General features: G+C 40.1%; 3 protein-coding genes across 4 annotated transcripts in view; all 3 read right to left on the bottom strand.

The window, feature by feature from the left end:
* Window positions 1-644: 644 nt before the first annotated feature.
* snrpd3l (small nuclear ribonucleoprotein D3 polypeptide, like) lies at window positions 645-3,539 on the bottom strand. Its single transcript, XM_035184253.2, has 4 exons — window positions 3,387-3,539; window positions 2,491-2,631; window positions 1,653-1,845; window positions 645-857 (listed from the first exon to the last, which is right to left on the bottom strand). Exons 2-4 carry the CDS (start codon window positions 2,614-2,616, stop codon window positions 793-795), a joined length of 384 nt encoding a protein of 127 aa, XP_035040144.1. The 5' UTR covers window positions 2,617-2,631; window positions 3,387-3,539; the 3' UTR covers window positions 645-792.
* A 734-nt stretch (window positions 3,540-4,273) lies between these two features.
* adora2ab (adenosine A2a receptor b) lies at window positions 4,274-12,587 on the bottom strand. The gene is made up of 5 exons (XM_047344358.1): window positions 12,448-12,587; window positions 8,751-9,274; window positions 8,446-8,577; window positions 6,859-6,962; window positions 4,274-6,326 (listed from the first exon to the last, which is right to left on the bottom strand). Exons 2-5 carry the CDS (start codon window positions 8,948-8,950, stop codon window positions 5,362-5,364), a joined length of 1,401 nt encoding a protein of 466 aa, XP_047200314.1. The 5' UTR covers window positions 8,951-9,274; window positions 12,448-12,587; the 3' UTR covers window positions 4,274-5,361.
* Window positions 12,588-13,909: 1,322 nt separating this feature from the next.
* The window catches only part of bcr (BCR activator of RhoGEF and GTPase), an 81,006-nt gene continuing 76,994 nt past the window's right edge, over window positions 13,910-17,921 (bottom strand). For both annotated transcript variants that reach the window (XM_035184248.2, XM_047344462.1), the window contains one exon: window positions 13,910-17,906. In XM_035184248.2, coding sequence (XP_035040139.2) covers window positions 17,817-17,906 — 90 coding nt within the window. In that variant the 3' untranslated portion in view covers window positions 13,910-17,816. The remainder of the gene's footprint in view (window positions 17,907-17,921) is intronic.

Raw genomic sequence — 17,921 nt, 5'->3', positions numbered from 1 at the left:
TACTGTGTTCAAGTCAGGAGTTCACCTTAAATGCCCACCCACCTGTTTGGGCTGGAGCTTATTTGTTATTGCAGTTATATTCTAACATTGCTCAATTTTTTTATGTTTCAGTTCTATGATGTATTCCATTGTATCTTGCATTATGTTTGATATGGAAGTAGTTTGTTGTATTTTTTTGTTATATTGCTGTTTTTAATGTTGTATATTGCACTGTTTATCTAGTATTTTATTTATAGTGGGTTTTTTTAACATTGCAGTTTGTTCCAGCTTTGTACTCTGGCCTTTCATTCAGCTTTGTAGCAATTAAGTGGATGAATGACAGTAAAGGTTGAGGTGACTTTGATGTCAGTGGTCAAATTACTAACTATTAATATGGATAAACACGTCAACCATGTTGTGACTGGTAGCTTTTACTAGTTAAGAACCACTGCAAAATTGTTCAGTCTTGTTTATCTTTAAAGAAAATATCTAATAAGACCTGTCTCTACCCTCTCCCAATCAGTCAGCTACAGATCACAGCCTTTCTTATCATTTGATCCATACTTGCGTTGCTTTTCTTTAACATGACTGTAAAGCACTTTTGTTCAGCTCCTGTTGTTTTTAATGTGTTATATAAATAAATCAAATACAAAAAAAGGGACACATCAAGTTGACATGTTTATTTTCATAAAAAATGAAATCAAAGCAGTAATCTGCAAACAGGATTGCAACAATATCCAAGATACCCAATCCAAAAAAGACAAAAATCAAAAAGACTATACAATGTAAAAATCTTAAACACAGATGTCGCAATTATCGCCTCTTCTGGAAGATGTTTCCTCTTCCCATTCCACCACGGCCTCTGCCTCGAGCTGCCACTGCAGACAAAAAGACAAGACAACACATTTCAATACAAACAAAAAACATTAGAACAGAGTGCGTCACTCATCGAGGGAGCTGGTCACAGAAAGAGGTTAATAAATTAAAGCTACTGAGGATAAGTGGAACATTTATAAAATTCTACTTTTTGAACCCAACAGGTTTTTGTCAGAAATGTTGAGACAAGTCAGATTTTAAAGGATTGTTACCCAGGCACACGGAGAGCCATGCACAGCTCCACTAAGGCTGCTTACAGTGTTCATTTGGAGGCTGTTCATACACGCTGGAACAGTAAAAAGGATGTTTTCCAGTTTTTAACCGGCTCTGTCAATAATTGACTGCTCCTCATTCCTGCTGCGCACTGCCAACCGCATCGAGCCAAGCAGAGCACTCGCTGCAGTCTCCTCCAGCTCTCCATACATTTTCTACGTTGACAAATTCTGTTGTTTTTACCCTATTACACTGTGTGTTAGTGTGTCTGAGTGAGTGAGTGAGTGAGTGAGAGAGGTGAGCAGCGGCGTCAGTGTGTGTGGCCCCGTCACCTTTCCCTCTAGTTACGGGAACGTTATACAGAAGCTACGCAATTCGTTTAGTTATAAACCTCTTATAGTGATGAATTTGGCACTTGACAAACGTGGTCACTATAAGTGGTTTACACTGGGCTAGAAATTTGACGGAGGTGGTCTTCTCGGAATTTTCTATGAAGGAAAAACCCTGGCTTAGTTGTAAACTGTGTAAACTGCAGGAGGCCAGAATAATCGGCATGAGTCTGATAAATAAATCTTCCCACTCACCTTGTGCTTTGAGAATAGCCGCCTTTCCCCTTCCTGCACCAGATCCTTGGTTCTTGTTCTTCATACTCTTTAACATAGGCGCATTCTTTAACATGTCTGGTAAGATCAGGAAGCGGATTTTGCTGCCACGAATGTAGACTTGCTCCAACTGCGCCACCCGGCCATCACGGTAAGTCACTGTGATATTTGACATCTGTAGCAATGGAAGAAAGATTTTTTTTATTTTAGTTGCTTGCCGGTTTAATCACAGCTGACATTTTTTACAGTGTTATAGTAAATTACCCATATTTTTAGAATAAAATACACACGAAGCATAATTAAGCTTGAATTAAATAGTAAAGACTTAAGCTAAATAACAATCCAAGCCATTCTGTTGAATCTAACTGCTCATTTATTTCTAACCATCTGAACTGATTTAACAACTTGGATTCTAGAATATAACAAGTACAGCATAACTTCCTGTCACTTCCTTTTTATTAATCTAGCTTCAAATACAATAATTTAGACAAGAGTAAAACACAGAGGAAATATCTTAAAGAAATAAGTGAAACACTTAACAGCAGCACCTGCAGAAAAGTTCAATGGGAATGGGGTACAGTGCAAATTTCCCCCTTAAAAACATTATGTGAAATGATCACCTTTATGGGTATTACTTTCTGTAATACCAGGACTGAATAAAAATAGTTTGACTGCTGCAAAACCAAATTTTAACTTGTAATCAATAAAGTATCTCCGATTCTGACACAAGTACTCTAGTAATCACTGTCTGAACCAGCTTATCTCCCAAAAAGCACAGAACATAACTGTGGCGGTGTCATTTATAGTGATCAAGACCAACCTGGCAGTTCATGTTGTCCTCGGCCTCGATCAGCTTGCCCCGGTACACCTCTCCAGTGTTGGTCTCACAGGTCACGATGTGTCCCTCTGCTTCATGCAGAACCTTGATTGGTACGCCGATGGACATTTTTCAACTGTGTTCCTGAAACACAACAAGTATTGAAAGAGCGTGTTAAAATATGCTGTTCCCATTATAATCCCTGCAATACTAAGATGTCAACTCCCACCATCCTATCCTCTCCAATGTAGTACTATTTAGCAGGATAAGTTGTTGTTGTTGGGCTGAAACAGTTTCTTGTAGCTAGTTTTATTTGTACAGCAAAATATCACTTTGATTTTTGTTAGGTTTAAAAGCTAAGAAACCAGGAACTGGCTCCGTCAGAATAATTTGTTGTGCGACTCCATTAGCAGCATTAGCAGCTCTGGTGCTGCGACTACAAATCATCCTGTGAGGTGGCGACCACAGTTTCAAACATTACAGTGAAATGGTTCATAGTATTTTTTAAAGCAGTTTAAAAACAATGAACTTCAAGTTTGATAATAATAAGACGTGTGTAATCGCAGAGGCAAGGGGGGAGTTGCCTGCTAGCTAAATTAGCCGCGTTAGCCGGCTAGGCTAACTTATAAAATAACGCAGAGTACAGAACCAGAGCAAAGATCTCCACACATTATATGAAGCTAGTTGCTGCTACAACCTACAAACCAACATTCAACAGGACTTCAGCTCCATTTCAAACATTTGAATTTCAAACGTACACTTTGAGCGCAGATAATAGACGCAGCCATGTTGGCTACGTGAATGAATAAGGTGCAGATGCGCCACAGGGCCAAGCACCACTGTTGGTTAAGCAAAGCTAAGCGATTACACATATTTATAAAAAACAATAACACGTTTACCTGGATTCTGCTCTGGAAACAGATTTTCTTTGTGGTTTAATTCTTGACTCTGCAACGTGCTCTTGTCGCTTTCGCGTCTCTTTTTGAGCCTTCTTCCGCTTACCCACAATGCAACAGTAGTCAAGTGAAGTGCTTCCGGTGGAATGGAACCCGTGGTGCATCATGGGACTTGTATGTTCGAGCTCGGGAAAATCATCTTATTTTGTGATGATTCCTGTGACATCAGTTTTATACAAAGCAGCACATACTAACTATTTAGTAGTTTATAAAATAAATGGTGTCCTAGAAGAAGGCCAATTGGATTACAGTGGTGGGATTAAACAAAGTACATTGACTTTGTTATTGTGCCTAAGTATATTTTTCATGTATATGTACTTTACTTCAGTAGATTCATTTTCAGGTATAGGATACTTTCCACTGTTACCCCACCACATGTCAGGAGATGTCTGTACTTTCTACTCCAATTCCATTTTTACAAAGCATATCATTCTTCATTAATGACAGTTATGTCAGAGTGTGAACTATTCTTGTATCAAACTGAATATACAGTAGGCACAAACTTTAAGTTTAAATTGCTTTTACTCAAGAAGAAAAGTTAATGTGGTACTTTAACTTTTACCTGAGTACATTTTTGTCTTTTTCTCTGCACTTTTTAAGTAAAATGTTTGAGTACTTCCTCCCCTACTGTTTGATTGTATTTCTACTGGACATCATCCTCTCATGAATCCTGCTGGAGCCTGTAATCACATAACAAATATTGGTGTCTGTGAGGCAGGACAGTGTTTTGTGTATTTATCTACATCACTTTTATTGTATACAAAACAAATGACTCAGGTTTGAATAGTACAAAAAAAACTAAGCATACAACATCAAAGGGAAATGGCTTTATTGATTTGCATACTGCTGTAAAATGCCACAAAGTGTAATAAACAACTGATATGTACATATTTAAAAATAAATAAATACACAGTACGTGAGCTAGAAACATACCCATGTATGCTTCTTCCTGGATTTCTGTAAAGCACACAAGTGTTGCTTAATGCCCCGCAGTGAAAGGGCCTCTAAATGAGGAGAGCGAAGGCATAATGGCATAATAAAAGACATCATCAAATGAACCTTCATTTGATTTCCATTGCATTAGGCCCATTGACTGGCGTCAGCAGCAGGGCCGCTCTGTAAACACCTCCTGCAGAGTCGTCTGTGGCCGTGCGTATGTGTGTGTGTTACAAGCATATGGGCTGATATTTGGTTAGACCAGCAAGCTTTGTTTTGGGTGTGTGGTAACTGGCTCGTATACATCAGCGCCTTTGAATCATCTGTCACTTAGTTGTTGTTGAGGCAGCAACAGACACGTGTTGCCGGGCAGTTATCAAACCAGCATCATCAGGTGTTCTGTGGTCATCCAGCAGTTTGAGAAATGACTTTTCAACAGATCTATAAACAAGAGATAGTGCTCGCCTTGAAATACCTGTCAAACATCATTGTTTCCCCCACGCTCGCCTCGTATCACTCAGTCCAATAGTCACAATTATCTTGAAAAAACCTCAATAAAAAGTGAACTACTGCGGAATAAAGACATATTTAATTCTCCAGTGGGTAAAAATAACACAGGTGACCGTGTACAAAATAATGCAACATTATCATATAAATGTTTTAAAAACACGTATACAGTGGATCCAGGGCAGTTGAAAGTACTTTTATGCACTCCAAGATGCAAATTGTTTAAAAGACACCTAAAAAAAAATGTGGGAGAATTTAAGCATTAGCACGTTTCTTTGTTTTCTTGTAGATTTGATCCAAATCAGAGATCGGTGCTGAGAACAAAGTAACCAAGCAAAACAAGATATTACAACAAAAAGATGAAACACAGCTTTACTGCTGCTATCGATCTGCTTTGTTCATCCTTCGTGTTATTTGCAGAATGTTATATATTTGACGGCAGTATAAATACAGTTTATATTCCTAAATCTCTGTGTCATGAGACTTCTGTAAGCTCTGCAGAGCAGGTGCAGTCCGTCTGTTTTAAGAAAGCGGCATGAACATTCACAAAAGTAATACCACTCCCACTGTCTCTCAGCTCCAAAGCATCTGTTGTTCCCCCGAAATATGTGTCTGACTCTTTTCCTTCCTGCGCAGCAAATCCCATGATGCACGGCAGCTGCTGTGTTAGTGAACCGCTTCTTATTTGGTGACAGTTGGGTGTGTGGCCACCTGGTGCAGAGTCTAACTTTGTGGTCCAGTGGCAAGATGCCTCCTGGTTAGCTTTGGTTTGCTTTGAACCAGGGTCTAGGATGTAACTGTTTACTACAGTGCCACATGATGACTCTTTACTGGTGCGGGAAGAGGAAGAAGTCCTGACGATGCTGCTCCTGCTGCTCCCAACACCTCTGCCATCGCCAAGCCCATGCATATCCCCCTGCCCCAGGATGTGCTGGGACAGGATCCTCCGGAAGGTCTCCCTGAACTCCCGAATGCGATAGGCATAGATGAAGGGATTCACAACGGAGTTAGCATGCGAGAGGATGATGGCGATGTTCATCAACCAGATGTCTGGGCGATTGCAGTCGGGACACATGTGGTTGAAACAGTTGATGATGTGCACTGGAAGCCAGCAAAAGGCAAACATCCCCACAATGATGGACAGTGACTTGGCGGCATGCACCTCCTTCTGCAGGGTGGAGCGAGTTGAGCTCGAAGGTGAGGTTACCACTGCAAGAGCGGGCATGTGTGCAGCTTTGAAACCAATCATCCGGAGCTGGTGCTGCGCGGCCATGAAGATGTTGGCATAGATGACCAGCATGACCAGCAGAGGCACCAGCACACAGCAAAAGAAGTTGAAATAGACCATGTAGTCCATGGTGACCACTCTTTCGAACAGACACTCGCACAGGCTATTTGGGCAGGTGCTGCTTGTGTTGGTGGCGGCTTCGGTGTTCAAACCTGTGCAACAGAGACAGGGGGGATTTTTTGTTTAATTGTGGCAACAGTGAACAAGCACGGTTTGGGATTTAGGTGACCCCAAATTCAACTGTTTACCTGTGTTCTCCTCAGTAATCATCTGTGCTGTGAGTTAGAAAGATTGACACTAGTGGGAAAATGCCGGCTTCATTTCTGAACTCGAGCACTTTTCTCTAGTGGTTCAATACTATTAATGCATTTTTGCGGTTTTACTCAAGTGTCTATTTCATGCTTTTCTCCCTCATTCTGTGTGTCTGTTCATTCTGAAAACAATTGTTCTAGAAATGTGTTGTTGTAGCTTAAAACAGGATGTGGTTGGAAATAAAGATTTTCAGATGTCATTGCTTCGAACAACTGACAATGAAACAAACACAAGTCAAAACTCAGACATTAGACTATCTTCTCAGAAACCGGAGTAACAGTGTTTAACTTCACATTTTTCTACAATGTAGGGTAAGAAGATTTCTGAGGCATTGGAAGCATGCATTTACGTTGTTCTAAATGAATGGCCCACCTGTGTTCCAGCCCAGCATCGGAGTCAGGCCGATGACCACTGAGAGGACCCAGCACAGGGTGATGATGGCCTTCGCCCTCTGCCCTGTCACCAGGCTGTTGTACCTGAGAGGAGGACACTCTAATACATGAGGGCCGGCTGCCTTATCTAACTTCATTATGATCGTATCTGCAGCAAAGTCAATATGAGGTGATTCAAATGAGGACAAAATGGTTGTGCATTCAAGCGTGGGGGAATTATTCATTTAATAAACCTAGGAAAGATATTAGTTGTCCTGCTTTTTTTTTTTTTTTACTGTTTTTTAGGTAAAGAAGACAGCGTATGAGAGTGCTGCCATTACTGGAAAATGTACATTAGCTGAGTTTAATTTGAATTAGTTACTTGATGCTAATGGAGCTGGAATGTCATTAAGGAAAGATACAACTGAAGCGTGTATCGACGGTCCCAGATTGTTATTGTGCTGAATCCAAATGGGCAAGATGGCAGCAGGATATTTTAGCTTCATTTCAGGATAGTGGGAGGAAGTGGAGAAGTGTCGTCCATCTTTATTTGCAGTGATGATTTGATGGCTTGTAACTCAACTCTGACTTGGATTTGGTTTCACAGAAGGGAGTTGGGAGGCTTTCGTGTCAATAAACTTAAACACAAATATGATGTGTATCGACGATATGAGCAGAAATGTGGTCTTAGCTTTAATATTTAAAAGCATTTGTGGTATAAATTCAAAGTCTGGACATTTGTGTTTGGTCAGCATATGTCCGATCTGTCAGGAACTTGGCAAATGTCTAGACAGCAGGACCTGATTCCTTAAAATAAAAAAATAAATGAAAAAAGATTCAAACATCATTTTATTTTGAAGTTAGTTGCAAACTCTACTTTCTAGGAGTTGCCAAGAAAAATCTGCTCGAATAATAATTTATTCTTTGTAAGATCAACTACACTTAATCAAAAACAGTCCCTTGTAATATACAGTATATATATATATATATATAAAGCTATGTAAACTTCTGATGAATGATTGGTTTGCTGTCATCTGTGAGCACACACAAGGATGCATGAGCTGTTATGCAACTGCTTATGCAAATGTATCACCTGTTGTGTTTTACTCATTGAAATATCCTCTCATGACTGGAGTAACGCAGCGGTGATTAAACAGCCGTGGGTTTGGTTTTGTTCTTAGCTGCAAAAGCAATTGAGCTATTTTACGATGTTATTTGAATGGTGTTGATTTACATGGATGAAAATAACGCTTCAGCTTGTTTAAATATTCTCAACAGCATGAAAACAGGAACCCAGTAAGGCCGGTGGAGATGCATATCTCTGTCTGAACACTGGATTTGCTTGATACGTAGAAGGATGACGCGAGATCTACTCAACTGATTTCCATGAAATTTGCTGGAGGTGTGGGGCACGAGCCAAGAAAAATACCCTTAAAGTTTTCTTTTCCAAAAAAGAAAAAGTGGTTCAAACTTCATACAGTAGCAGAAATCTTTGAAAAGTGACCTGATTATGGATAACGTGACACTGTGGAAGTCTCCGTCCCTGTTTCAGTTTTCAGTGGATTGGAACTTTTACTTCTCCCCTCACCTGAGCGGGTTCTTGATGGCGATGTAGCGGTCCACAGCGATGGCCAGAAGGCTGAAGATGGAGCTCTGGGTGAGCACGAGCACGAAGCAGGCGATGAACAAGCAGCCGTAGAAGTTTGCACAGAAGCCGGTACTGCAAGAAAATATCACAGGTTCAGAAATATGGACTGTATTAAAATCTAGTGAATCATTGGCCCAAATCAGTCCCAGGGTTTTTGGTGTGGAATTTAATGCTTTGATTCAGGATTACACCGATTTTTCATCAAAACAAATTATAATTAAGAGGTGTAAAAAATGAAATGGTACCTGATGCTGATGGCGAAGGGAATTGCCAGCAGCCCTACAGCGATATCAGCCACAGCCAGTGACACCAAAAAGAAGTTGGTGATGGTCTGCAGGTTGGAGTTAAGGCAGACGGCCCAGCACACCAGGATGTTTCCAGCCACAGCCAGGCAGGCGATCACCAGCTCCAGGACAATATAGACCAGCTGGTCACTCTTCAGCATGGTGAGTTCTCTGTCTTCTCTGCTTTCTTGGTGCTGTCATCCCACTCACTAAGCTGCCTGACGTGTTTTGAGACAAAATACCTGCTCGCCAAACCGCTTAATGGAAGAGTGATTGTGTCACAGGGGCACGGCCAAGACAGGAAGTTCCCACCACAAACATCATGTCCGAGGCCTGACTTCGCTCATACCTTTTATCGTCACACACCCGTCTGTCAGCCTTCCTCTTACAGCTTGGTTGACTTTCTCACAGATGGTGGCGGGAACATTGACGACACAGCGTCTGGGACTTTTGCACAACAGCTACAGCAAATTAAGAGCAGTGGCCTGTAGAGAAACGAGAGGAAGAGGGAGAACACAATCTCAGTGGTGGAGCCTGAACAAACAGATTGCAGGTCACCACACAACAGGTCAGAAGAGCCATCTATCTCTGGTAGACAGCAGGGGACAATTTATTCTCCGCACAGGGCCAAAGCAGACAATCCAACAATGCACCTTTTATTCCAGTTTCCCGAAACCCTTCCACACACTAATCATTCCCACCACTGACATCATATTCTTCCAAAAATCACTGATAATTACCCAAAGTGAGGCACCTCTGAATTTGAGGAGCCATTACACCATTACAGGAAAGCTGTAAAACTATCCCTGCTGTGTTTTCTCAGGGTATTTAGCTGAATTCCTCTGTACTGTAAGCAGATTAGAGTGTGTTATCACAAACAGGGGCTCAACCTCAGAGAGCCTTCGCAGAGGTGAAGAGTTTGAATGCGATGTAGGTCAAGTTGTTCAGTTCCTGAGTGCACAACAGCTGAGGGGAGTAAGGGAGACAGATGTGTTATTATTATTATTATTATTATTATTATTATTATTATGATTGTTATTATTATATAAGTTCTCTCCAGTAGTTTGAAATGATTGAAATGATCTTTGAACACTAAATAAAATTTAATGAGACATTGCAAGAGTGGAAAAATGTGTTGTGTTTAGTTTGGGTCCAGATGATTTGATCCGACACGATATTTGATTTCTCAGTGACCATAACAAAATGTCGTTAATGCTCATCATCATCTAAAACACTACTACTACTACTACTACTACTAATAGTAATAGTAATAATAATAATAATAATAATAATAATAATAATAACTAGTAAAAAATGCTCAACTATTATTTTTTCTTATGCACTTAAAGTTGAAAAATGTACTTCCTACTATTACTATAATATAATAAAGGATACCTTTTATAAATGGGCAGGTTTCAAGACACTCAAGGAAACTTTAAATATATGACAAAGGTCAACTAACAGCAAAATATGAGGGTGTCAATAAAACAATCTACAATGATAGGCTCATGAAATAAGTATATAATAAACCATATAGTAAAAAATCAATCATAAATGTCACAAACAATCTATCTATTTGTTAATATTAAAAGCAGTTTTGAAAAAAATATTGATACCAGCATGAACATCTTAAATGCACTGCTGTACGTTATTATACCAAGATCATTATCACACATTGTATCCTGTTGGCTGAACACACTTAAAGAACTTGTTTTTATCCCGTGAGATCAAAGCGAGACAAAGCGCACAGAGCAGAAACCAGCCGAAGGGAAACTTTATGAACGACAGTGGAAAAAATAACCATCTGCAAACATGAGTCAAAATTCCTGCCAGTTCTGTGGTCAGAAAACTTTGACAAGATAAGACTCAACAAGATTGTTTTTCTGTTATTGATCTATTTTGGTGCCTTACGTTAGCATATGTCACAGAACAGGAATTCCCAATCCAATGTTTATTCAGTCCCCATGTTACCGTAGATTAAGGTAGTAATGATGAGGATTGGTCCTGTGATATACTGGTGAGCAGGGTGCACCCCGCCTCTCGCCCCAAAGACCCTCAAAGGATAAGTGGTATAAATAATGGAGGGAGGGATGGATGGATAATGAGGCACACAATTTTAATACAATTGCACAAGCTAGTTTGACCTGTCTTCACATGTATTATCCTGAGGCCTGAAGATGCTCAGACGTTTCTTCCTGCTGCTCGATCGCTGAACACCGATGGACTCGCTTCCAGTGGATGCCTGACAAGTTCAACTCTAAGTAACTTTGACTGATGAAAAGTTGTGGTGATAATATATCGGCCAAATTCAGTTTCAATTCAGTTATATTCAGTTATTCTAATATAAAACCACAAAACACGAGGGAGGGAAACTCTCATTTCCTCTCTCAGACTCTTACATGATCAAAGCTTGTTAAAAGACCATAACTGCACTTAAGTGTACTAGTGTTGAAAAAATAGTATATTCTTCTTTTCTTGTCACTTATCATACATTGTTCAAATCGACCTCTTTTGATGACATTTAACCCTGTGACTCACTGCTCTGGTCCTGATTGGCCAAAGTCCCACTTTTCTTGTTTCCTCTATTGTTTTCGGCTGAAACCTGCTCACATCAGCCCGGAGGAATTCAGGGTTTATCCAGCAGGTTTAGAAAAGCTACTGCGACTGAAAATCATCAACACTCTAAAAAACCTGAACTAGGATATATTTGGTGAACCGTTTTGACAATTCTGAGTAAACTAAATTTAAAACTTGTGAAATTGTTTAAATATAGCTTACGAATTGAGGAAATGAAAATTACAAGAAGTAGGTTGATCAGAATAGCTGTGACGTATGAAAAAAAGTAGATTAAATCGAAATCTGAATTTAATGCAAAAATAATTAGCAGATATAATTGAAATAGGCAGATTTAACTGCAAATAAGAATATTGTTAAACTTAATAAATGTACATCTACTGGATGTTTTTAACTTTTACTAAGAAATAAATGTAGTACATTAAATTATGTGTGTATTTGTCTGTATTTACTCTCCCCCCCCGGAGAGAGAGAGATAAATGTAAAAATAAAGCAGTTGTGCACAAATCAACACTTTTCAGCTTGTAGGATGAAAACATTTCTGAACCTGCACAGGAAACGAAACAAAACAAAGGGAATCACAGTGCTGCAGGTTTACAGGTCATCACCCACACTTTAAGCCATCACATGCTCAGCGTTCTTGTTTGACCTTCTTCCAGTTGGCTGCTTTGAATACAACTGCCCCCCCCCCTCTCCATTAATATGAGGATTGATATACAGTATGTGCTCAGAGGCCTTGGAGGAAGTGATAAGAAAATAAACATCCTGCAGGAGGGGACCTGTCACTACCCTGTCAATCAATGGAGCAGCTCAGCTCCACCGAAATCACAAAGAAATGCTTATGTATTGTTATTAGTATCATTGTTATTACTGGAGAAAACCCTGTGTGTATAAAGTAAAATAATAAAAAATTTAAGAATAACAATAAATTGATATAGTCTGAGAATATATCCTTTATAAAACAGTCCTTTTAGTTGATATGTTGCTTTTAATCAGTTTCCCCTCATGTTAGAAGATGATCCAAAGCTGATCTGACATTTTAAACATCATAAACGAGCTATAACAACTATATTTATCTCCTTACCTGATTGTTGGGGTGAAAATAATAGTCTTTCCATCCAGATGACAAGAAACTTCAATGTGTGGAAACAAAGTGAATATAAGAAATAGCAAAAAGCTGTAAATCCTCTGACACGATGCTGCTGCTGCTGGTCTGTGAAGTTTGAAGGTGCACACCAGGAAAACACGCCTCTCTCTCTCTCTCTGTCTCTCTCTCTCTCTCTCTCTCTCCCTCTCACACTTTGTGTGTGTGAGGGCGGGGGTTGCTTCGCAAACAGTGGCGTATGAAGATATGGAAATAACCAATGACTCAAACGATGACAACTAGTTGAGGGATGACAGTTGAAGTAAATAAAAAAGAGAATAAATACAATAAAATTGAATTCAGTTAAAATAAATGAGTTCCTGCAAGCTTATCCATAGTTTTTACTTGTGTAACCCTAACCCCTAACCCTTAACCTTACCCTTAACCTAACCTTAGCCTAAACCTCTAAACATGTCTTCACCTTAAACTGAATAACTTACCTTATGGGGACTTTTTGGCCCCAATGTAAACAGAATTAGATCCCCACAACATGAGTACTACTTGGAACACACACACACACACTCAGAGCCCTCCAACCTCGACCATGTGTCGATGGCTGCATGTTCCCTATTTCACCTAATCATACATTTGTTGGTATTTCCCACTTCCCCCACAAGATTATTTTTATATTTAGTTTGTCTGCAGAGCGTTGGAGCTGAGTGATCACTCTCACCCATTGTGAAGCGAGTGTTTTTATATCATAGCTCTATGGTTTAATAAGCCCTATAAAACCCATTGAAATTAGTTCCATGTGCTTTTAGTGTCTTTAGTTTCACATGCATCATTACAGAGGATGCACGTCCAAATGTTGACCCATGTCTTTAAGTTGTGTAAAGAAGCTAGATGCTCCAGTGTAATGTGCAAGTGCTGCCTGAGGTGACTCCTATAAGGACTACATTTACCCACAATGCCCTCTGCCAGGAGCCCACCGCGACACATCAGTCGTCACAACTTCATATTGTCATGATTAAGAAAGTCCATTCGTCATTCTGTCCAGGGCCTGCATGACTCAGTTTACTGACAAATGCAACAGGAAAGTTTAGTGTAAAGGAAATTTCACTGGCAGATATGTTGGGTGTGATTTTATTGTTATTAGTTAACATCAAATTATGTGAAAGAGTTAAATACGTACATTTTATTAGTGTCTAAATCGGAATGTTCTGAGTATTTTATTTATATAACAAATGGGTCAAAAGAAAACATTTCCAGACAAGTTTAAATATTCAGAATAATTTCAATTTGTTATTATCTTTCATTTCAAATTTCAAACAGCTCTGCACTGTTTTGTGAATGACATAACAGCTCATTGTGAATATTTGGACCAGTCACTGTCTGCTCCAGGTTCAGCTTCAGTCGTTCTCTCTCTAAAGAAAATGAAGAAAATAAAAAACGTGCCATTTGATCTTGATACAGGAGATTTTATTTAACATTTTTGTGTACAAACATAGGCTGCAAATGCCTTCCAAACATGTTTGCCCTCAGAATACAGTTTTCCTTTTTACAGTTCTACAAGCAGAACATTGAATATTCAACAGGGAACAAGAGTTTGTGGTTGGTAAGCAAGTCTCGTCCTCAGCTTTTACAGGTAAAAGTTGAACAGAAGAGAAACAAGCATTTCCCACCCAGAGGTCAACGTATCAGAGTATGGTGGCTGCACAGGGTCATTTCAAATTATTATTATTAATTGTATGAAAATGTTGTGATCATTTCCGGTTGCCATGTACAATAAACGCAAAATCTTTGTAACTTTCATATAGAGCAATATGTTCCATAGTTTCAGGCCATTGCACAGAAAAACTAAACCTTTCTTTTGCCGTGTGGACTTTGTACAGAACCGAGGTTATGGAGGGAACCGTGTTATGGAGGGTACATGCAGATACACTGACAAGCAACAGACCAAAAAATAAAACAAAAATCAGATTTTAGAGTAATATAGGACTTTTTTCCCCCTCTTCTACCATATACTGACAGTTTGGCTTTTCAAAGAGACTAGAGGTTTTACCAGCTTGATCAACTTTAACATCTTCATCAAAAGCCAATGGACGCCACAATAAATAAAAGCCAAAAACCCAATTATGTACTCTCTAGTATAATACATATTATACAACGCTGTGGAGAAGAAGGAGAAGTTTTTAATCTACCGTTTTTGAATCGACAGGAACTTGATACCTGCTGTTCTCTAAAAGCCAGATAGCTAGACAATCACAGTGGCCAGTCTGTTGTACGACACAAATTACTACAGAGAGGACAATGTTGGAGGATGCAGGAGTTGGGGGTTGGGGGTTAAAAAAGGTGTTTGCGGTGGTTGTGATTGCGACATAACTTTTAACAGGATGTTCGATAAGCAGACTGTAACATAAGACTTCCCCATAAAAGATCATTTTTCTAACATTAATTCAGTTTTCCATGACATAATATCATAAATAAATAGATCCAGTAGACCTTCTTATAGCAAACTAGGTTAATAAATAAAAAATAAAAGGCATTAAAGGAGCTGAAACTTTTTAAGAGCTAAAAGAAACATACTGTAAAGGGCAGGAGATTCTGTCCTTTGCCCCTTTCAGACTGACACAGTTTGTGTTTTACAGCATCACAGTCAAACGAGGGTGGCAGGCGTTTACAATACGAGCTAAGACCGTGCTTAAGCTTAAGGTCCTGTCTTAGCTCCTTGTTTAAGAAGTGAGAGGTGTGTGGCCGCCCTCAGCAAAGGCAACGGGAGACCGAGCGACGTCTCCGGCGTCAGCGCGCGTCCGCTGACATTCCTTTAACCACAGGCGCTCAAACCAAAGGAGGAGTGTCGAGGCACGATAGGGCAGACGAGTGTAGGCAATCGGGACTTCTAAAGGTGATGCACGGACGGAGGAACTGATGAGCTGTGGATTCATCCCCTCAAATATAGACGAGGGTCGATTGTGAGCATGCTGCACAGGCCAGAGTTGGTGGAGGTGCACAGTGGCAGTATTAAAGATGCACACAACTGGGCCGGGAATGAACGCATGGACACTTCCAGAATCAAACCTCAACCGTTTTTCATGGGGATGATAGAGTGATGGTGTTTTCTGTAAAATCTAAAGAGAAAGGCGACATAAACGTCTTTTGGGCGTCAAATCGTTTAACACTGATGTGTATCCAAAGAGGAAAGACTCCTCTCGCCATTAAAAGTCTACGGACATTCATGTTAAAACGTACTTGCCTATGCCTTCCTGTGATATCTTACTAGCCCTTTACAGATCCAGTAACACGATCAGATGGTTTTGAGCTTCATGCCTATGATATTGTATATATGGGAATCGAACCGTGACGTGTATCCTTAAATGGGCCAAGCAGTGACACGCTGAGATAAACCGGATCCTCGTGAGTTAACGGCGTCCCAAAGCCAAGTGTGTGAGGACACGTTTGTAAACAGAGCAACAAGAAGATAAAGAAAAGAGAATAAAAACATGCCTGCATGTTAAATCAAGGACACAGATATGTTGTTTTAGTGTAAAAAGAAAACATCTTAAGAGCTTTTCTTTAACTTGGCCGTTAGGGACGTCTTCAGGTTCAACCGGATGGAGAACGGGGATGAACAGTTGTCAGAACATTTGAGTGCCGAGAGAAATTAAATTAAATAAAAACAAAATGAGATTCCTTCATTAAACCAACAGATATGCTCTTCAATGCACATAAATGCTGAGTGCTCAGGTCACTTGAATTGTAATAAATACAGTAGTTCTAACATTGCATGAGTGCACGTCTGCAGCCACAGATTAATAGAGACAATGTCATATATGTGTGTGTGTGTGTGTGTGTTTTATGACATTGCATAATGTCTACACTAGACAGACCATGGTCTCTGGACGATCTGCTGAGGAACACCCAGCAGTTAAAGAGCTTGTGCCTTTTCCCCAGCAGCAGACAGTATGTAACTTCAACATATATGTGTGTGTGTGTGTGTGTGTGTGTGTGTGTGTGTGTGTGTGTGTGTGTGTGTGTGTGTGTGTGTGTGTGTGTGTGTGTGTGTGTGTGTGTGTGTGTGTGTGTGTTGCCTTCATGATAAATGAGTAATAGATCGGCTGGACTGAACAGTTGAGTAGTTTCTATAAGATCAAGGCTAAATCCTGCTTATTTACTGCAAGACTCAAAGTCAAGGCTAAGACCTACCACTTCCTTAATCAAACCCCCAAACAAAGTTCACATAAAAACAAACCAATTTGTCCCCCAGGCCCGAAAATAAATTACAGTAATAGCAACAATGATTAAATTGTTAAACAAAAAGAAAAAAAACTTCTTTTTTGTAAAGATTATGTACAAACTGTAACTGTAAATACAACTGCTTCCTTTTTTCCTAGAAACAAACAAACAAACAACATATGAATTTGGCAAAGATGTCCTATGGTACAATAAGAAGGACATTTCCTCAGCAAAGATATGAACACAGACGACTCCTATGTTAGAAAATATATTGCTTCCTGGGTATTTACGCTGAAGACTACCTGGAGACACAAACAACACAAGTAGGGTAAAATCTTTGTGGTCAGACAAACCGCTGGCAGTCAGGTTGCAGTTTATTTCTAGTCTTCGTGTTCCTCTTCTATTTTACAGTCCTTCTTTGAGCCGTCTTGTTCCGACTCCGACCAGGTTTTGTTTACGCTGTAAACATTTGAACATTGTAGGTGTCTGCTTCCCCCCGCGGCTTTTGTACCACAAAGAAAAAAGCCAGTGACGCGGCAGCGCTGGACGTTTGCTTGGAACTCCAACAAATGTCTCCCTGCGTCTCGTCGGAAACAAAGCACTGAGATCATGTAAGACACAAGTAGAATTTTCCTCGACGTGGACGTGGAAGGACGTCTGAGACGAATAAACATGTTTTGCGGGAGCCTTGACTTGGATGATTGTCCCAAAACAGAAAACACAGATAGAGAACAATGCCCAAACACAAAGATACATGGAGATTGTGATATGTTGGCGAGCTTAACCCACGAATCAGGAAAGACGCGTTTTTTCGCATCTCTTCAATGCTAAGACCGACAAAGGGCAACGTGGAGAAACAGTAGATGTCAGACACACCCACAACATCACTGAGGAAACATGGAGTCATACTAAACACGAGCAGTATGAAAACAGAGCGCCGCACACTGAGCTTCAGAGGCTCAATGACGCCCTCCTGTGTTCAAGAGGAGCGGGCATCGCCATAGACAATCCTTAACCAGCTGCAAGAGCCTAACGGAATCTGGTCAATTGAAAAAACATACTACTACAGGCTCAGTTTGAGCCAAGGTCCGTCTCATCTTTTTCTCTCCTTCATGGTGTCACAGCCAGTGTTTGCTCTATACTTCAGTGGAGAAGAGGATGCTCTGTCGTTTACTGTCCGGGGTGGGGATGGTCTCCAGCTGGAGGAAATACAGCAGCACCTGGACCTGCAAGGGAGCGAC

Source organism: Hippoglossus stenolepis, chromosome 18, assembly GCF_022539355.2.
Source record: "Hippoglossus stenolepis isolate QCI-W04-F060 chromosome 18, HSTE1.2, whole genome shotgun sequence".
NCBI lineage: Eukaryota > Metazoa > Chordata > Actinopteri > Pleuronectiformes > Pleuronectidae > Hippoglossus > Hippoglossus stenolepis.
The sequence above is the reverse complement of the archived record's forward strand: the minus strand, read 5'-3'. Positions and strand labels throughout refer to the sequence as shown.